At 48.1% G+C, this 21,575-nt stretch overlaps 1 protein-coding gene across 2 annotated transcripts in view; it reads right to left on the reverse strand.

Moving 5' to 3' along the window:
- clip1b (CAP-GLY domain containing linker protein 1b) overlaps nt 1-21,575 on the reverse strand; it is a 92,700-nt gene that overhangs the window by 67,330 nt on the left and 3,795 nt on the right. The window contains exons 5-10 of one of the 2 annotated variants that reach the window (XM_084324227.1): nt 18,612-18,816; nt 17,575-17,772; nt 16,821-16,924; nt 14,514-14,574; nt 8,896-9,000; nt 1,841-2,002 (exon numbers count right to left, since the gene is read on the reverse strand). In XM_084324227.1, the coding sequence (XP_084180353.1) occupies nt 1,841-2,002; nt 8,896-9,000; nt 14,514-14,574; nt 16,821-16,924; nt 17,575-17,772; nt 18,612-18,816 (835 nt within the window). The remainder of the gene's footprint in view (nt 1-1,840; nt 2,003-8,895; nt 9,001-14,513; nt 14,575-16,820; nt 16,925-17,574; nt 17,773-18,611; nt 18,817-21,575) is intronic. The other variant, XM_084324228.1, reaches the window with a different exon arrangement.

Here is a 21,575-nt window from a genome sequence, read left to right on the forward strand (position 1 = left end):
TTTGTATCAGGGTAGGTGTCTTAGTCTAGTGGTGAGAGCTGTGTTAGTATCAGGGTGGGTGTCTTGGTCTAGTGGTGAGAGCTGTGTTTGTATCAGGGTGGGTGTCTTAGTCTAGTGGTGAGAGCTGTGTTTGTATCACGGTGGGTGTCTTAGTCTAGTGGTGAGAGCTGTGTTTGTATCAGGGTGGGTGTCTTAGTCTAGTGGTGAGAGCTGTGTTAGTATCAGGGTGGGTGTCTTAGTCTAGTGGTGAGAGCTGTGTTAGTATCAGGGTGGGTGTCTTAGTCTAGTGGTGAGAGCTGTGTTTGTATCAGGGTGGGTGTCTTAGTCTAGTGGTGAGAGCTGTGTTTGTATCAGGGTGGGTGGGTGTCTTAGTCTAGTGGTGAGAGCTGTGTTTGTATCAGGGTGGGTGTCTTAGTCTAGTGGTGAGAGCTGTGTTAGTATCAGGGTGGGTGTCTTAGTCTAGTGGTGAGAGCTGTGTTTGTATCAGGGTGGGTGTCTTAGTCTAGTGGTGAGAGCTGTGTTTGTATCAGGGTGGGTGGGTGTCTTAGTCTAGTGGTGAGAGCTGTGTTTGTATCAGGGTGGGTGTCTTAGTCTAGTGGTGAGAGCTGTGTTTGTATCAGGGTGGGTGTCTTAGTCTAGTGGTGAGAGCTGTGTTTGTATCAGGGTGCTGTGTGTCCAGTTGTTCCAGATGGTCAGAAGCCCCGCCCCCCTGTCGTTCGACCGTGAGCATGCTAAATAGAGAGAGGCCCAATCTGTCATCAAGCTCTGACATGTCATCACGGGACATCACCTCGTGAACCCAATGACCTGGCCATATCTAATCGTAGAATTCATTGTTTTAGCCTTTTTTTTATCATTGTCCCCATATTATCATTTAGAATGTCTTGATACTATTGTTGTCGAGTCTCACAATACAACATCAGGGGGCGGGGCTTCTGACCATCTGGAACAACAGGTCACTAGAAAAAGGGGCGTGGACACCTGTCAACACGGAGAGACCCCCTGGTGTTTGATGAGAAGGGTATTTGTTTACTCTCTCTTGTTAGTTCGACTCCCAGTCACGCTGTTCGTTTTGGACTTTCACCAGATATGAAATGTAAATATATTATTAAATAAATATAATAATAATAATAATAATAATAATAATAATAATAATAATAATAATAATAATAATAATAATAATAATAATAATAATAATAATAATAATAATAATAAATTGTATTTGTATTGCACTTTTCGTTCACTAGGATCCCAAAGTGCAGCTATAGGGTTAAAACATAGTTATTTTTTTTTATAATTATTAATAATAATTAAAAATTAAATACAGAATTAAAATAGAACATAGTTAAAAACATAGTATAAACAGAAAATTAAAGACAACAGCACAAGAAAAAAAAATCACTTTGTAGGGATGTCCGATATTATCGACCTACCGATATTATAGGCCGATATTGGCATTAAAATGTGATATCGGAAAATATCGGTATCGGTTTAAATTTTTTTTTTTTTTTTACATTTCTATAACCTTTATTTACCCGGGCAAGCAAGTAAGAACAAATTCTGATTTTATTTATTGTCAAAAGTATGCATAATGTTATGTTAATTCCACAACAAAAGACATATGTAATGTTAATTACCTGAAATTATTCCGTTTTTTGGGGGGGGGACCCTGCATATATCGGTATCGGTTGATATCGGTTGATATCGGTATCGGAAAAATTAAGAGTTGGACAATATCGGTGTATCGGTATCGGTAAAAAACCCAATATCGAGCATCCCTAGTACTGTGTCTATGTTTCCTGACGAGGTGGTCTCCTCCTCCTCCTCCTCCTCCACCCACCTTCTGCTCCTGCGCCTGGGCCTGCGCCGTGAGGCGGCCGAGCTGCTGGTGGCTCAGGGACACGGCGTCCTCCTTCTGCTGCGAGGCGCGCAGCCGGAGCTGCATGTCGCCCACCTCCCGCTCCAGCTCCATGATCCTGGAGCGCTCAGACACCGTCGCCACCTGCAGGCGGCGAGAGGCGGCGCAGGGGGAACACACAGGGACAATGTTTACCGTTTCTCCCCATCCCAATTGAGTTGTTGGTCTGGGGAGGGTGTGTAGACTACCACATGGCTCCTCTGTCGGTCTGGGGAGGGTGTAGACTACCACATGTCTCCTCTGTTGGTCTGGGGAGGGTGTAGACTACCACATGTCTCCTCTGTCAGTCCGGGGAGGGTGTAGACTACCACATGTCTCCTCTGTTGGTTTGAGGAGGGTGTAGACTACCACATGTCTCCTCTGTCGGTCTGGGGAGGGTGTAGACTACCACATGTCTCCTCTGTTGGTCTGAGGAGGGTGTAGACTACCACATGTATCCTCTGTCAGTCTGGGGAGGGTGTAGACTACCACATGTCTCCTCTGTTGGTCTGGGGAGGGTGTAGACTACCACATGTCTCCTCTGTTGGCCTGGGGAGGGTGTGTAGACTACCACATGTCTCCTCTGTTGGTCTGTGGAGGGTGTAGACTACCACATGTCTCCTCTGTTGGTCTGTGGAGGGTGTAGACTACCACATGTCTCCTCTGTCGGTCTGGGGAGGGTGTAGACTACCACATGTCTCCTCTGTTGGTCTGGGGAGGGTGTGTAGACTACCACATGTCTCCTCTGTTGGTCTGTGGAGGGTGTAGACTACCACATGTCTCCTCTGTTGGTCTGTGGAGGGTGTAGACTACCACATGTCTCCTCTGTTGGTCTGGGGAGGGTGTAGACTACCACATGTCTCCTCTGTTGGCCTGGGGAGGGTGTGTAGACTACCACATGTCTTCTCTGTCTGTCTGGGGAGGGTGTGTAGACTACCACATTTCTTCTCTGTTGGTCTGGGGAGGGTGTAGACTACCACATGTCTCCTCTGTTGGTCTGGGGAGGGTGTAGACTACCACATGTCTCCTCTGTTGGTCTGGGGAGGGTGTAGACTACCACATGCCTTCTCTGGTGGACTGGGGAGGGTGTGTAGACTACCACATGTCTCCTCTGTTGGTCTGGGGAGGGTGTAGACTACCACATGGCTCCTCTGTTGGTCTGGGGAGGGTGTAGACTACCACATGGCTCCTCTGTTGGTCTGGGGAGGGTGTAGACTACCACATGTATCCTCTGTCGGTCTAGGGAGGGTGTAGACTACCACATGTCTCATCTGTCGGTCTGGGGAGGGTGTAGACTACCACATGTCTCCTCTGTTGGTCTGGGGAGGGTGTAGACTACCACATGTATCCTCTGTCTGTCTGGGGAGGGTGTGTAGACTACCACATGTCTCCTCTGTTGGCCTGGGGAGGGTGTGTAGACTACCACATGTCTCCTCTGTTGGCCTGGGGAGGGTGTGTAGACTACCACATGTCTCCTCTGTTGGTCTGGGGAGGGTGTAGACTACCACATGTCTCCTCTGTCGGTCTGGGGAGGATGTAGACTTCCACATGTCTCCTCTGTTGGTCTGGGGGGAGGGTGTAGACTACCACATGTCTCCTCTGTTGGTCTGGGGGGAGGGTGTAGACTACCACATGTCTCCTCTGTTGGTCTGGGGGGAGGGTGTAGACTACCATGCTGCCCTACTGTTGGTCTGGGGAGGGTGTGTAGACTACCACATTTCTCCTCTGTTGATCTGGGGAGGGTGTAGACTAACCACATGCCTCCTCTGTCGGTCTGGGGAGGGTGTAGACTACCACATGTCATCTCTGTTGGACTGGGGAGGGTGTAGACTACGACATGTCTCCTCTGTTGGTCTGGGGAGGGTGTGTAGACTACCACATGTCTCCTCTGTTGGACTGGGGAGGGTGTAGACTACCACATGCCTCCTCTGTTGGTCTGGGGAGGGTGTAGACTACCACATGCCTCCTCTGTCGGTCTGGGGAGGGTGTAGACTACCACATGTCTCCTCTGTCTGTCTGGGGAGGGTGTAGACTACCACATGTCTCCTCTGTTGGTCTGGGGAGGGTGTAGACTACCACATGTCTCCTCTGTTGGTCTGGGGAGGGTGTAGACTACCACATGTCTCCTCTGTCGGTCTGGGGAGGGTGTGTAGACTACCACATGTCTCCTCTGTTGGTCTGGGGAGGGTGTAGACTACCACATGTCTCCTCTGTTGGTCTGGGGAGGGTGTAGACTACCACATGTCTTCTCTGTCGGTCTGGGGAGGGTGTAGACTACCACATGTCTCCTCTGTTGGTCTGGGGAGGGTGTAGACTACCACATGTCTCCTCTGTCGGTCTGGGGAGGGTGTAGACTACCACATGTCTCCTCTGTCGGTCTGGGGAGGGTGTAGACTACCACATGTCTCCTCTGTTGGACTGGGGAGGGTGTGTAGACTACCACACGTCTCCTCTGTTGGTCTGGGGAGGGTGTAGACTACCACATGTCTCCTCTGTTGGTCTGGGGAGGGTGTAGACTACCACATGTCTCCTCTGTTGGTCTGGGGAGGGTGTAGACTACCACATGTCTTCTCTATTGGTCTGGGGAGGGTGTAGACTACCACATGTCTTCTCTGTTGGTCTGGGGAGGGTGTAGACTACTACATGCTGCCCTACTGTCGGTCTGGGGAGGGTCTAGACTACCACATGTCTTCTCTGTTGGTCTGGGGAGGGTGTAGACTACCACATGTCTTCTCTGTTGGTCTGGGGAGGGTGTAGACTACTACATGCTGCCCTACTGTCGGTCTGGGGAGGGTGTAGACTACCACATGTCTTCTCTGTTGGCCTGGGGAGGGTGTAGACTACCACATGTCTCCTCTGTTGGTCTGGGGAGGGTGTAGACTACCACATGTCTCCTCTGTCGGTCTGGGGAGGGTGTAGACTACCACATGTCTCCTCTGTTGGTCTGGGGAGGGTGTAGACTACCACATGTCTCCTCTGTTGGTCTGGGGAGGGCGTAGACTACTACATGTCTCCTCTGTCGGTCTGGGGAGGGTGTAGACTACCACACGTCTCCTCTGTTGGTCTGGGGAGGGGGCGTAGACTACCACACGTCTCCTCCGATACATGTGGAGTCGCCAGCCGATTCTTTTCACCTGACAAGAGAGGAGTTTCACTGGGAGAACGTAATGGAGGTTCACGCTATTTCCCCCCAGATCCCCTCCCTGCTGAACAGGCACCCCGACCGACCAGTAGGAGTCGCTGTTTGCGACGACCAGGACTCATCATACCCCACCGGCTTCCCACCCAGCGAACACTGACAATTTTGTTTGTAGAGACGACCGACCAAGCCGGAGGTACCGCTGACAGCTGGATTCGAACCCAGAGTCTCTGTGGTGTTAGGAGAATGCTACCCAGCCACCCTCAGGTAGAATCTTAACTTAACTACTTAACTATAATCTTAACTACCTACCTCAAACTATAGTCTAACCATATAACTCTGTATGATAGCATGTACAATAGTGCTGTATATACTGTATATATAAATTATTTAAAATATTTATTGTAGGAGCCGCATTTAAGTTTATTTTGTTTTGATTCATTCTGAATTTACAGCATATATATATATATATATATATATATATATCCATATCTGTCTTAATATACCTGCATATAATCCTTCTATATACCTACTTAGACACTCACATAGATATAACCCTTAACTCTGTATGATAGCATGTACAATAATGCTGTATATACTGATATATATATTTATTCTTAACGTATATAATTTATATATTTAGCCACATCCGTCTGTACATACCTGCATATAATCCTTGTTACATATCTGTAGATACTATATCTATATCTGTACATATCCCTTACCTACTCTTACTAGTTACACTGCTGGCCAGTATGACTTAATACCATAGTGTCTTTATAGATCACTGTATCACTGTACATATTAATACTACAACTCTGTACATACATCTGATTAGCGCTATTACTCAGTAGTACTCATTTATATATATTTACACCCAGTTCAATCACCTGTACATTGTATATTACTATTACACTTTACTATTACATTTTCACTCTGGTTGGATGCCAAACTTATTTTCATTGTACTGTACTTGTGCTGTATGATGACAACACATTTGAATCTAATATAATGTAATATATAATATAATATAGGTCTCTGAGGTCCCCAAAACATGTATGTACAGAGTTGTAGTATTAATATGCACAGTGATACAGGTATAAAGACACTATGGTAGTAAGTCATACTGGCCAGCAGCGTAACTAGTAAGAGTGTTGAAGAAAAGCCTCATCAAGCCTGTATACTGTACCTCATCTTTGCATTTTGTACTTTAGGTTGTACTTTAGTTTGTATATTGTATATTCTTTTAACTTTTTTTTACTGTATGAAGCACATTCTCAGGGGAACCAAGCATTTCACTGTAATGGACATGTACTTTATAATACGTGACAAATAAAACAAAACTTGAAGCATAACATGGCCCCTTTAATCACTTAAGCATTGGGCGGCCCGACATTTTCCATGGGATTGTTATAAACTTTGGACCGGTACTGTAGATAAGACTTCAGGCTATGGAACCGTTATGTTCTCCAGCTCCTACCTACCTCTCAGCTGGAACTGAGCGCACGGGGCGTCTGGCAACAACAAGTCAACAGAAATGTGAGTACACAACAAAACGTTTACGTCAGTGTGTTCAAACTTCTGTAACTCTACTTCATTAGCACTTCGTTAGATTTGTCCTCGTTGTCGAAGAAAGTTCAGAATGTTTCCTTTCAAAAGAGACCAGAATCATCATGCATGTGCTATAAAGTATAAAGTATAATAAATCGCTAGGGGGCGGTCAGGTGGCGTAGCGGAGATTGCGTTCGTCACCAACCCCGGAGACGCTAGATTCGCCTGTCCAGCTCCCAGCTCCGGGGTTGTCACCAGCTTGGCTGGCCGTTCACACTAATACAATTGGCTGTATTAGAGGGTGGGAGAAGCTGGCGGGGTGGGTCCGGGTCGTTGTAAACAGCGACTCCTACAGTTCGGTCGGGGCGCCTGCTAAGCGCGGATAGGATCTAAGTGGGATAGTGTGATCCTTCCACACGTTACACCCTCTCAGTGAGAGTCCGCGCTGCCAGGTGAAAAGAAGCGGTTGATTGGCTGGACGTGTGTCGGAGGAAGCACGTGGTAGCCTCCACTCTCCCAGACCGACTGTGGGGGGTAAGTGCGCAGCGACCAGGAAGGGGATTGGGAATTGGCATAACGACTAACATTGGGATGGGAGAAAATCGGAGGAAAAAGGAGGGAAAAAAAATAAAATTAAAAAATCCCTTTCAAAAGAGACCAGAATCATGCATGTGCTATAAAGTATAAAGTATAATAAATCGCAAATTGGGTATGCAATCGTCAGGCGTGTTATGCAAAACTAGCCACATTTTTGCACCGATGCATAATGTGGTTAACGAAGCAGCAGGCCATGTGGTTTAACTCGTTTCCCCCAGACCTTGTATTGGGCTCTGCCTTCTGCGTGCCCGAGCAGAGGGTCATACACCTTCATGGCAGGTGACCCCCCCCCCCCCCCCCCCATACTGAGGTCAGAGGTTGACCCAGACATTTAAAACACATGAAGAGTGCGTCGTCTTCACAATCAAACCAATGAAACACTACCGCGTGCATGTTCAGTGTTTCATTCATCAGGGCCAGAAGTCAAGCTGGAATGGAGGCTGCAAGTTAGTTTTTTCTTTTAGTAGCTTCTCTGCAGTCTAAAGGTATCTGGCGGTGATTGTTTTTACAGTAGGGCTGACCCCTATGAATCGATGAGTCGACTAATCGGTCGAAAGGAGCCGTAGTCGACTGGCCAACCTTAGTCAAAAAAAAAAAAAAAAAAAAAAAAAAAAAGTATCATTCTTTCCAAAAGAAAAGAGGCCTAGCAGCGTGGCTAACACTAATGGCACGCATACCAGAGGCTAACTGCCTACGAAAACAGGCACAGAGGCACTGAAAGAGGATTTCACCATCTAATGAACACACTAGACTAGACAAATATCAAGATGTATCCATCAGTGGACCAATTGCATGCTTCTGCAGAGGACAAGAAGCCTTCAGTCGACTCCTTCAGACATTAAGCACCCCCACAGCGCAAATGGAATGATACAAAAAAAAAAAATATATATATATATATATATATATATATATATATATATATATTCTTTTGTCGACCAATAGTCGACTAACGGCAAATTTTGGCCAATCCTAGTCGACCATCCAAATCCTTAGTCGGGGACAGCCTAGCTTCTCTGCAGTCTAAAGGTGTCTAGCGGTGATTGAATCTGAGAAGCAACTTGTCGTCCATCTGACCTCATGCACTACTAAGGGATTATTATTATAACATCTTCAGTAACAACACGGGCTAACCTGCCGGGTCGCATGAAGATTGGTGCCGGTGCTGACCCGACAGCGTGAAGATTTTCCCTAAGCGGGTTGTACTTCCGTGTTCGGTTTTTGCGCGATCTGATTGGCCAGTGACGTTTCTGGTCATGTGACATGTGCGCCAATCGCGTGACGCCCAGTTCTGCGCCTATTTCCGGGTCTAACAGCCTGCAAACTACCTAACGCCTAGTTTATCACTGGTTAAGCTTAGGCGACTCTTTCGAAGTTGGTTAAGGTTAGAGTTTGGAATCGGGGCTGGTGTTCTATCGCCCTGCTCTAAGACAAACTCTAACCTTAACCAACTTCGAAAGAGTGCCTAAGCTTAACCGGTGGCAGAACTAGGCGTCACATACGATTGGCGCACATGTCACACGACCAGAAACGTCAGTGGCCAATCAGATCGCGCAAAAACGAACGCGGAAGTACATCTCGCTTAGGGAAAATCTTCACGCTGTCGGGTCAGCACCGGCGCCACTCTAACAGGGGACAACAACACATCACAGGGCCCCTGGGTGTGGGGGCCCCAGGTGTGGGGGGGGGCGGGCGGACAGATGTCCAGCATTACCCTATTGTCCTCTAAGTCCCTCTGGAGTTTCTCAGCTTTGGTCTTTTCAAAGAGCAGGCTCTGCTCGAGCTCCTTAATGTGGCCGTGCTCCAGTTTGCTCTGCGTCTGTTAGTAAGAGAAAGAGAGAGCGAGAAGAGAAGAGAAGGACACACACACACACACACACACACACACACACACACACACACACACACACACACCATCGCCACGGTGACATGCCAGCTGGGAGCCACGGGGGAGGAGTCAAACCATGATGTCATCGAGGAGGAGACCAGGAAGTGAGAACGCAGATGGGTGCCGGTGTCTCAGTCACGTGACTGTGGAGTTGTTGGAGTTAAAAAGGTGATGTAAGCGGTGTTTCCTTTGTTAAAATAAGTGTTGAATAGCTCTACACTCCGACAGCCATCACTGGTATAGAGTGTCTGGTCAGTAACATGGGTCTCTCAGTCCCTCCGCTCTGCAGTAGACACAAAATAAATGTTCTGGTATCCCTTCCCACATTATCCAATCAGGAGAGAGAACTCTAGATATTTGTACTTATTTCAAGAAATCTTGCCAAGTAAAATGTGCTTACTGCACTGGTAGATTATTTTACTGGTATTTGCTTTTAATGCTTTTATTTCTTATTTTTGTGAGACCATTTTTGCAGTGTGGACTAGTTCTCTCTCCTGATTGGATGAAGTGGGAACAGGATGCCAGAACATTTATTTTGTGTTTACTGCAGAGCGGAGGGACTGGGAGACCCATGTTACTGACCAGACACTCTATATCAGTGATGGCTGTTTACTGCAGAGCGGAGGGACTGGGAGACCCATGTTACTGACCAGACACTCTATATCAGTGATGGCTGTTTACTGCAGAGTGGAGGGACTGAGAGACCCATGTTACTGACCAGACACTCTATATCAGTGATGGCTGTTTACTGCAGAGTGGAGGGACTGGGAGACCCCATGTTACTGACCAGACACTATATATCAGTGATGGCTGTTTACTGCAGAGTGGAGGGACTGGGAGACCCATGTTACTGACCAGACACTCTGTATCAGTGATGGCTGTTTACTGCAGAGTGGAGGGACTGGGAGACCCATGTTACTGACCAGACACTCTATATCAGTGATGGCTGTTTACTGCAGAGTGGAGGGACTGAGACCCATGTTACTGACCAGACACTCTATATCAGTGATGGCTGTTTACTGCAGAGTGGAGGGACTGAGACCCATGTTACTGACCAGACACTCTATATCAGTGATGGCTGTTTACTGCAGAGTGGAGGGACTTGGAGACCCCATGTTACTGACCAGACACTCTATATCAGTGATGGCTGTTTACTGCAGAGTGGAGGGACTGGGAGACCCATGTTACTGACCAGACACTCTGTATCAGTGATGGCTGTTTACTGCAGAGTGGAGGGACTGGGAGACCCATGTTACTGACCAGACACTCTATATCAGTGATGGCTGTTTACTGCAGAGTGGAGGGACTGGGAGACCCATGTTACTGACCAGACACTCTATATCAGTGATGGCTGTTTACTGCAGAGTGGAGGGACTGAGAGACCCATGTTACTGACCAGACACTCTATATCAGTGATGGCTGTTTACTGCAGAGTGGAGGGACTGGGAGACCCCATGTTACTGACCAGACACTATATATCAGTGATGGCTGTTTACTGCAGAGTGGAGGGACTGGGAGACCCCATGTTACTGACCAGACACTCTATATCAGTGATGGCTGTTTACTGCAGAGTGGAGGGACTGAGACCCATGTTACTGACCAGACACTCTATATCAGTGATGGCTGTTTACTGCAGAGTGGAGGGACTGGGAGACCCCATGTTACTGACCAGACACTCTGTATCAGTGATGGCTGTTTACTGCAGAGTGGAGGGACTGAGAGACCCATGTTACTGACCAGACACTATATATCAGTGATGGCTGTTTACTGCAGAGTGGAGGGACTGGGAGACCCATGTTACTGACCAGACACTCTATATCAGTGATGGCTGTTTACTGCAGAGTGGAGGGACTGAGACCCATGTTACTGACCAGACACTCTATATCAGTGATGGCTGTTTACTGCAGAGTGGAGGGACTGGGAGACCCCATGTTACTGACCAGACACTCTGTATCAGTGATGTTTGTTTACTGCAGAGCAGGAGGGACTGGGAGACCCATGTTACTGACCAGACACTCTATATCAGTGATGGCTGTTTACTGCAGAGCAGGAGGGACTGGGAGACCCATGTTACTGACCAGACACTCTATACCAGTGATGACTGTTTACTGCAGAGTGGAGGGACTGGGAGACCCATGTTACTGACCAGACACTCTGTATCAGTGATGGCAGTTTACTGCAGAGAGAAGGGACTGAGAGACCCATATTACTGACCAGACACTCTATATCAGTGATGGCTGTTTACTGCAGAGCAGGAGGGACTGGGAGACCCATGTTACTGACCAGACACTCTATATCAGTGATGACTGTTTACTGCAGAGCAGGAAAGACTGGGAGACCCCATGTTACTGACCAGACACTCTATATCAGTGATGGCTGTTTACTGCAGAGTGGAGGGACTGGGAGACCCATGTTACTGACCAGACACTATATCAGTGATGTTTGTTTACTGCAGAGTGGAGGGACTGGGAGACCCATGTTACTGACCAGACACTCTATATCAGTGATGGCTGTTTACTGCAGAGCGGAGGGACTGAGAGACCCATGTTACTGACCAGACACTATATATCAGTGATGTCTGTTTACTGCAGAGTGGAGGGACTGGGAGACCCATGTTACTAGTGACCAGTGATGGGTGTCGGAATGTAGGGCTATTATTTTAACAAAAAGATACCACTTACAGCACCTTTAACAATCGAGCCCAATTCCAGACGCAAAAAAGACAAATTCTCAAGTGACTCGGAAGGCATTTGGTTCTTATGAGTCTTCCTGTTTACACTTTCATAAAAGATCCCAGTCGTGTGAGATCAACATTTGTTTCCAGTTTCCGCTCTGTGTGCGTTCAGCAGAAAAGCTATCCGTCTGCACACGTTAGCCTAGCTTAGCACAATGAATGGAAGCGGACAGTGCCGGTTAGCCTTCGGGGGAGAGGTGTTAGTTGGACAATGCCTAGCTAGGCTAACCGGCACTGTCCGCTTCCATTCATTGTGCTAAGCTAGGCTAACATGTGCAGACAGATAGCTTTTCTACTGAACGCACACAGAGAGAAAACTGTGGTATCTATCTTCTTGTCTCTCTCTCTGGAGAAGGCGGTGAGCTAATTTCCCCCCAAATGTTGGCGTGTTCCTTTTAAAGGAAAACTCCAACATTTTGGGAAATTAGCTTATTTAACATCTTCCCTGGAGTTAGACAAGAAGATACATACCTTTTTTGTCTCTGTGCGTGCATTTAGCTTTGGGAACAGTCGCTCCGTTAGCATAGCTTAGCTTCATCACTGGAAGTGAGGGAGGACAGTAGCCTGACGTTCCCTACAGGTTTGTTGATATTCTCATTCCTTCAAAGGATCCGAACCGATTGAAGTTTATGGATACCATGACTTAAAATCCTCTTACCTTGACGATTAAAAGCCTCCACAATTTAGAAAACAGTAATCCAATGGCTGGTATTGATAATATACTACTAACTACTGGACGCTCGGAGCTAACCGGAGCTAACACAGAACAGGATGGTAAAGCAAATATAATGACTTCCTTTCTGGGGTTTTCAAAATAAAAATGTGCGACGTTTATAGCAGCGGAAAACGTTTATTTTGTACATTATCTAACGTTAACACGAACCTAAACTAACGTTACAACTAACCTAAAGTTAGTTTAGGTTTGTGTTAACGTTAGATAATGTACAAAATAAACGTCATTTTCAAGTCATCATGGTCATCATGGTATCCATAAACTTCATTCGGTTCGGATCCTTTGAAGGAATGAGAATATCAACAAACCTGTAGGGAACGTCAGGCTACTGTCCTCCCTCACTTCCAGTGATGAAGCTAAGCTATGCTAACGGAGCAACTGTTCCCAAAGCTAAATGCACGCTTCTTGTCTAACTCCAGGGAAGATGTTAAATAAGCAAATTTCCCAAAATGTTGGAGTTTTCCTTTAAGGCATCATCGTTCTCCCATGGACATGTTTTTTTGTTTATTTTTCTGGTACTCCCTCTAGTGCCAGAGGGGGGGGGTGTGGATGTAAAGCCTCGTCGACATCGATTCCTCCCCCAGGGGTGAAGAGAACGCAGCGGACACAACATGAAGAAGAGCACAGGGGGGGTCGAGATGAACGTGTGGCAGCGAGGAGGAGAGAAGAGGGAGGGGGGGGGGTCGGGGGAGTTACAGGGGGGGGCTGTGAGAGGAGAGGAATGCAAGCTGCTCCAAGCAGAGGGTGGGGGAACATGCACTAGAGCAGGGGTTCTCAAACTTTTTCATACAAGCAACCCCATTTTATTTAGGAAATGTTTTGGGGACCCCCCACACTTAATGTATCGCGTTGTTTCAACATGGAATTAAGGAATATCAAAATAAAAGCACACGTTGTTGAACTTTATCATGCAGATTTATTAGAAAATGTAATTACAGAATTTATAAAACGAGCCAAAATATGTTGCCAGAACATAAAAAAATAAATTTAAATTAAATATTTTATTTATTATTTTTTTTACTTTCCAATGCTCGGACGCTGAGTCATCCTTCTCTATAGACCTGTTCGCTGTATTACAAACATACCGCGTTCGAGCCAATCAGCGATACCAACTGAGTCACGTGACTTGAAGTTGCCCCCCCCCCCTACCTGCGTGAGCTGCTGCGCTAAAAAAGTACGACGGGGGGGCTCTGCGGAGAAACCATGACACTCCCCCCTGACTAAAAGTTGTTTCAAAACGAAAAACGACTGGATGTCCTTTTAGCCAAATCAGCAGCACGGCTGTGTGAGTGTGAGTCTTTCACCCTTTACAACATTATCTAGCTTTGGCATGGATTCATTGTTTAGACCGCTAGCGTGGCTAAAACAAATGCAAATATATTGTAGTCCGCCCCCCCGTTGTTCTGACCAGGATTACGTTCCTTTTGCTCGCCCTTGATGTGCACGTCGCACACGGAGTCTGACGTGGACAACGAACAGGTCTATGACGAGTAGCCTACCTGGACGATCTGCCGTGGAGGACGTTTAGAAGATGTTCCTGCGAAAGCTGTCTCTACCCCTCTCCCTAAACCCACTGTGCAGAGTCACCGCTAGCTACATAACTACATAACCACATGTTATGACTCTAATGTATGTAATGTTAGCTAGCCGGGACCAGCAAGCTACTACCCCCCAGTGGTATAAATAGCATCGGGGGGGGTGGGGGGGTGGATAGCATAACACGGGTCCGTCATCCTATGTGTCCCTTTATGAAGTAGTAGTGCCTCTCCACAGTGTCATAGTGAATGTTTTGTCGGCGGCTGAACGTGACGGTGGTCAAGCCGTGGCGCTTAGCGATGGTCGCTAAGATATGACTGGAGGGTCGAGAAAAATGAGGAGGCGCTTGGGATCGGCCAATTGTCAGAGAGAGAGAGAGAGAGAGAGAGAGAGAGAGAGAGAGACAGAGGTGTACTTTCGTCATCATCAGTCATTGTTTACCTCCAGGTCACCTCTGGTGATGCACGCCTCTTCCACGCTGAACTGCAGGTCTTCCACTTTCCTGTCAAACACACAGAAACACTTTATTATTATTTTTTAATTATCTTTTCCCCCCTTCTTCTTCCGTTTTTCTCCCCTCCCAATGTTAGTCGTTATGCCAATTCCCAATCCCCTTCCTGGTCGTTGCGCACTCTACCCCCTACCGTCGGTCTGGGAGGGCGGAGACTATCACATGCTTCCTCCGACACATGTGTAGTCAGCCCACCGCTTCTTTTCACCTGGCAGCGCGGACTCTCACTGAGAGAGTGTAACGTGGGGAAGGTCACACTACCTCCCCCAGATCCTTCCCTCGCTGTGCAGGCGCCCCGACCGAAGTCCGAACTGTAGCAGTCGCTGTCCACAACGACCCAGACCCACCCACCGGCTTTCCCACCCACTGACTCTGCCAATCGAGCCAGTATGACGGCCGGCCCAAGCCGGAAGCAACGCAGACAGCTGGATTCGATACCAGTGTCTCTTGCGTTGGTGACGAGCGCCTTGTCCGCTGCGCCACCCAGCCGCCTGGAAACACTTTATTCTAAAAGGAAATGGTATCATACCTACCTCGTATCTGAGGGTGAACATTAAAGTGTCTTTAGACCAGTGTGCCAGGCTGCGCCAAACAACAACCTGCGCGAAAGTCAGCTCCAGCGGAACAGAACCCCCACCTCCATTAGAGTTGCCCCCCTCGAGCGGTCAGGTGGCGTAGCGGAGATTGCATTTGTCACCAACACCGGAGGCGCTGGATTCGCCTGTTCGAATCCAGCTCACAGCTCCGGTGTTGTCACCAGCTTGGCTGGCCGTTCACACTAATACAATTGGCAGTATTAGAGGGTGGGAAAGCTGGTGGGTGGGTCCGGGTCGTTGTAAACAGCGACTCCTACAGTTCGGTCGGGGCGCCTGCTCAGCGCGGATAGGATCTAAGGGAGGTAGTGTGATCCTTCCACACGCTACGCCCTCTCAGTGAGAGTCCGCGCTGCCAGGTGAAAAGAAGCGGTTGATTGGCTAGACGTGTGTCGGAGGAAGCACGTGGTAGCCTCCACTCTCCCAGACCGACTGTGGGGGGTAAGTGCGCAGCGACCAGGAAGGGGATTGGGAATTGGCATAACGACTAACATTGGGATGGGAGAAAATCTGAGGAAAAAGGAGGGGGAAAAAGATCAATAAAGACTTGCCCCCCTCGACAGATGCCTTCAAGTCCAGACTCAAAACCCACTTCTACTCATTAGCATTTCCCGATTTACACAGACTCATGCCCCGTTTGCTTGTGTGTCCTCCTGTATAACCGAGATGTGATTGTTGTCTATTATGTAGATGTATCTACCTAGATGTGTATCTACCCTCTGCACGGCACTTTGGTTGACACGTGTCATGTTTAACCTTCTGTAGTGTGGTAGTGAAAGGGTTAACCCTTTGTCGCGTGGCAGTGAAAGGGTCAACCTTCTGTGTCGTCGCAGTGAAAGGGTTCACCTTTTGTCGCGTGGCAGTGAAAGGGTCAACCCTCTGCTGTGTTGTCGCAGTGAAAGGGTTAACCGTTTGGTAGAGTGGCAGTGAAATGGTTAACATTCTGTGTTGTTGTCGCAATGAAACGGTTAACCGTTTGGTAGAGTGGCAGTGAAATGGTTAACATTCTGTACTGTGTGGTAGTGAAAGGGTTAACCTTTTGTCACGTGGCAGTGAAAGGGTTAACCCTCTGTGTTGTCGCAGTGAAAGGGTTAACCATTTGGTAGAGTGGCAGTGAAAGGGTTAACCTTTTGTCATGTGGCAGTGAAAGGGTTAACCTTCTGTGTTGTCGCAGTGAAACGGTTAACCATTTTGGCGGTGTGGCAGTGAAAGGGTTAACCCTCCGTGTCGTCACAGTGAAAGGGTTAACCTTTTGTCACGTGGCAGTGAAATGGTTAACCCTCCGTGTCGTCGCAGTGAAAGGGTTCACCTTTTGTCACGTGGCAGTGAAAGGGTTAACCTTCTGTGTTGTCGCAATGAAACGGTTAACCGTTTGGCGGTGTGGCAGTGAAATGGTTAACCCTCCGTGTCGTCGCAGTGAAAGGGTTAATTTCTTTTTATTTTTTTGGGTTTTTTTCAAGGGTTAACCTTCTGTGTCGTCTCAGTGAAAGGGTTAACCATTTTGGCGGCGTGGCAGTGAAAGGGTTAACATTCTGTGTTGTCGCAGTGAAAGTACGGACGCATTTTGCCGGCGTGGCAGTGAACGGGTTAAATGTGCTCTATAAATAAATCTGATTGATTGACTGACTGAGAGACCAATCAAACCTCTTCTCCTCCTCCAGCTGGTTCAGCAGCTCCACCTTGTCCCGGTCTGCAGCCTCCACCAGGTGGCGCAGCTGGTCCAGCTGGGCCTCCGTTTCACCTGCACACTAACACACACACACACACACACACACACACACGCACACGCACACGCACACGCACACACACACACGTACACGCACACACAGGGGGGGGGGGGGGGGAATTGGCCGCAATATATCGCAATATTAATATCGCAATACTCTGCATATCGCAATATATTTTGTATCGCAATATATTTTGTATCGCAATACTATCGCATCGTGACTCAAGTATCGTGATAGTATCGTGCCGTGAGGCCTCTGGTGATTCACCCGCCCCCAGGTGTGTACCTCCTCACCTGCTCGCGCCCCTTCCTCTGGTGATGCCCGCCCCCTAGTGTGTACCTCCTCACCTGCTCGCGCCCCTTCCTCTGGTGATGCCCGCCCCCTAGTGTGTACCTCCTCACCTGCTCGCGCCCCTTCCTCTGGTGATGCCCGCCCCCTAGTGTGTACCTCCTCACCTGCTCGCGCCCCTTCCTCTGGTGATGCCCGCCCCCTAGTGTGTACCTCCTCACCTGCTCGCGCCCCTTCCTCTGGTGATGCCCGCCCCCTAGTGTGTACCTCCTCACCTGCTCGCGCCCCTTCCTCTGGTGATGCCCGCCCCCTAGTGTGTACCTCCTCACCTGCTCGCGCCCCTTCCTCTGGTGATGCCCGCCCCCTAGTGTGTACCTCCTCACCTGCTCGCGCCCCTTCCTCAACAGGGCCAGCTCCCGCGTGGCCTCCCCCGCGTGGCTGGTTGCCTTGGCGACCTCGCCGCGCTCCAGGTCGCGCTCCACCAGCAGCTGCTCGATGTGCTGCTGCTTCTCCTTCAGCGCCTCCTGCAGCGCCGTGGTGCCGGAGATCTTACGGGCGTACCGGGCCGACGTCTCCGTCAGCTGGAGGGGGGGGGGGGGCAAGGGGGGGTGGGGGGGGGGGGGGGGGGGGTAAGGTGGGGTATGAGTATGAATAAAGGTATCTGAATTAGGGCTGTCAGTTTATCGCGTTAATTAGATTAATTAATTACACAGCAAATTATCGCGTTATGAAAATTAACGCGAATTTAATAAAAAAAATAATAATAATTATCGCATTCATTCCATAAGAACGTAGAATACTTTTTTTTAATATGGTCCATTTGCATGTTCTTGGTATCTGATTCTAGGGACATCTATGGATCTCAGGGAATGTATTCCCAGTGTCAGAAATACTGTGTCTGTTACTAGGCTTGAGTCAATTGTAATGAACCAAATGAGAATATCAATAAACAATTTTTTATCTTTGACTGTGAATAACACCGTCCAGACCTGAAAAATCTAAGCAAATTAATAAAGGGAAGATGATTAAACAGAAGGTTTTGTAGATACAGTACTGAATTCTGCCATCCGGAACACATGCAATTTGAAATATGATTATAGAATATAGAATATCAGGCATAAAATGGTTATGCGATTAAAATGCGATTAATTAGATTAATTCATTACAAATCCTGTAATTAATTAGATACATTTTTTTAATTGCCTGACACTGTTATTATTATTATTATTATTATTATTATTATTATTATTATTATTATTATTATTATTATTATATACTAGTAGCAGTAAAAGTAAACAGTATCTCTGAATATATACTAGTAGCAGTAAAAGTAAACCGTATCAGACAGACAGTCAGGACGGACGGACAGACAGCCGGGGCGGAGGGTTAGGGTTAGGGTTAGAGGAGGTGGAGGCCTCACCAGTCCCACTCGGCTGGGCTTGCCGCTGACGGAGGAGGAGATGGAGCTCAGCGAGCTCATGGAGGAGGCGCTGGGACTCCTGCGCAGGGCGGACCGCCTCCTGGAGCTCTTGGACTGGTGGGTCGGGGTGGTGCAGGGGAAGCCGATCCGCGTCACCTTGTGGACGGGAGCGAACAGGCCGTACCTGGGCGGACACTGGAAGTACCTGAGGAGGAGGAGGAGAGGGAGAGGAGGGGGGGGCGCAGACGTGATTTATTTAACACTTTCACGGCCACACTACACAGCATGGTTAACCCTTTCACTGCCACACTACAGCACGGTTAACCCTTTCACTGCCACACTACATCATGGTTAACCCTTTCACTGCCACACTACAGCATGGTTAACCCTTTCACTGCCACACTACAGCATGGTTAACCCTTTCACTGCCACACTACAGCATGGTTAACCCTTTCACTGCCACGCTACAGAATGGTTAACCCGTTCACTGCCACGATACAGAAGGTTAACCCGTTCACTGCCACGATACAGAATGGTTAACCCTTTCACTGCCACACTACAGAATGGTTAACCCTTTCACTGCCACACTACAGAATGGTTAACCCTTTCACTGCCACGATACAGAATGGTTAACCCGCTCACTGCCACACTACAGCATGGTTAACCCTTTCACTGCCACGATACAGAATGGTTAACCCGTTCACTGCCGCGATACAGAATGGTTAACCCTTTCACTGCCACACTACAGAATGGTTAACCCTTTCACGGCCACACTACAGCATGGTTAACCCTTTCACTGCCACGATACAGAATGGTTAACCCTTTCACTGCCAACCACACTACAGAACGGTTAACCCTTTCACTGCCACACTACAGAAGGTTAACCCTTTCACTGCCACACTACAGAATGGTTAACCTTCTGTAGTGTGGTAGTGAAAGGGTTAACCCTTTATCGTGCGGCAGTGAAAGGGTTAACCATTCTGTAGTGCGGCAGTGAAAGGGTTAACCATTCTGTAGTGCGGCAGTGAAAGTGTTAACCTTCTGTAGTGTGGTCGTGTAAGGGTTAACCTTCTGTAGTGTGGCAGTGAAAGGGTTAACCATTCTGTAGTGTGGTAGTGAAAGGGTTAACCTTCTGCAGTGTGGTAGTGAAAGGGTTAACCCTTTATCATGGTTCTAGTTAAGATGTGTCTCACCTGGTCCATGGTTCTAGTTAAGATGTGTCTCACCTGGTCCATGGTTCTAGTTAAGATGTGTCTCACCTGGTCCATGGTTCTAGTTAAGATGTGTCTCACCTGGTCCATGGTTCTAGTTAAGATGTGTCTCACCTGGTCCATGGTTCTAGTTAAGATGTGTCTCACCTGGTCCATGGTTCTAGTTAAGATGTGTCTCACCTGGTCCATGGTTCTAGTTAAGATGTGTCCAGGTCTCACCCGGTCCATGGTTCTAGTTAAGATGTGTCTCACCTGGTCCATGGTTCTAGTTAAGACGTGTCTCACCTGGTCCATGGTTCTAGTTAAGACGTGTCCAGGTCTCACCTGGTCCATGGTTCTAGTTAAGATGTGTCTCACCTGGTCCATGGTTCTAGTTAAGACGTGTCTCACCTGGTCCATGGTTCTAGTTAAGATGTGTCTCACCTGGTCCATGGTTCTAGTTAAGACGTGTCTCACCTGGTCCATGGTTCTAGTTAAGACGTGTCCAGGTCTCACCTGGTCCATGGTTCTAGTTAAGATGTGTCTCACCTGGTCCATGGTTCTAGTTAAGACGTGTCTCACCTGGTCCATGGTTCTAGTTAAGATGTGTCTCACCTGGTCCATGGTTCTAGTTAAGACGTGTCTCACCTGGTCCATGGTTCTAGTTAAGATGTGTCTCACCTGGTCCATGGTTCTAGTTAAGACGTGTCTCACCTGGTCCATGGTTCTAGTTAAGACGTGTCTCACCTGGTCCATGGTTCTAGTTAAGATGTGTCTCACCTGGTCCATGGTTCTAGTTAAGATGTGTCTCACCTGGTCCATGGTTCTAGTTAAGACGTGTCCAGGTCTCACCTGGTCCATGGTTCTAGTTAAGATGTGTCCAGGTCTCACCCGGTCCATGGTTCTAGTTAAGACGTGTCTCACCTGGTCCATGGTTCTAGTTAAGACGTGTCCAGGTCTCACCTGGTCCATGGTTCTAGTGAAGACGTGTCCAGGTCTCACCTGGTCCATGGTTCTAGTGAAGACGTGTTCCGGTCTCACCTGGTCCATGGTTCTAGTTAAGACGTGTTCCGGTCTCACCTGGTCCATGGTTCTAGTGAAGACGTGTCCAGGTCTCACCTGGTCCATGGTTCTAGTGAAGACGTGTCCAGGTCTCACCTGGTCCATGGTTCTAGTGAAGACGTGACCAGGTCTCACCTGGTCCATGGTTCTAGTTAAGACGTGTTCCGGTCTCACCTGGTCCATGGTTCTAGTTAAGACGTGTTCCGGTCTCACCTGGTCCATGGTTCTAGTGAAGACGTGTCCAGGTCTCACCTGGTCCATGGTTCTAGTTAAGATGTGTCTCACCTGGTCCATGGTTCTAGTTAAGACGTGTCCAGGTCTCACCCGGTCCATGGTTCTAGTGAAGACGTGTCTCACCTGGTCCATGGTTCTAGTTAAGATGTGTCCAGGTCTCACCTGGTCCATGGTTCTAGTGAAGATGTCTCACCTGGTCCATGGTTCTAGTTAAGACGTGTCTCACCTGGTCCATGGTTCTAGTTAAGACGTGTCCAGGTCTCACCCGGTCCATGGTTCTAGTTAAGACGTGTCTCACCTGGTCCATGGTTCTAGTTAAGACGTGTCCAGGTCTCACCTGGTCCATGGTTCTAGTTAAGATGTGTCTCACCTGGTCCATGGTTCTAGTTAAGATGTGTCCAGGTCTCACCTGGTCCATGGTTCTAGTGAAGACGTGTCCAGGTCTCACCTGGTCCATGGTTCTAGTGAAGACGTGTCC

The sequence above is a fragment of the Notolepis coatsorum genome (assembly GCF_963971535.1).
Source record: "Notolepis coatsorum genome assembly, chromosome: 11".
Lineage (NCBI taxonomy): Eukaryota > Metazoa > Chordata > Actinopteri > Aulopiformes > Paralepididae > Notolepis > Notolepis coatsorum.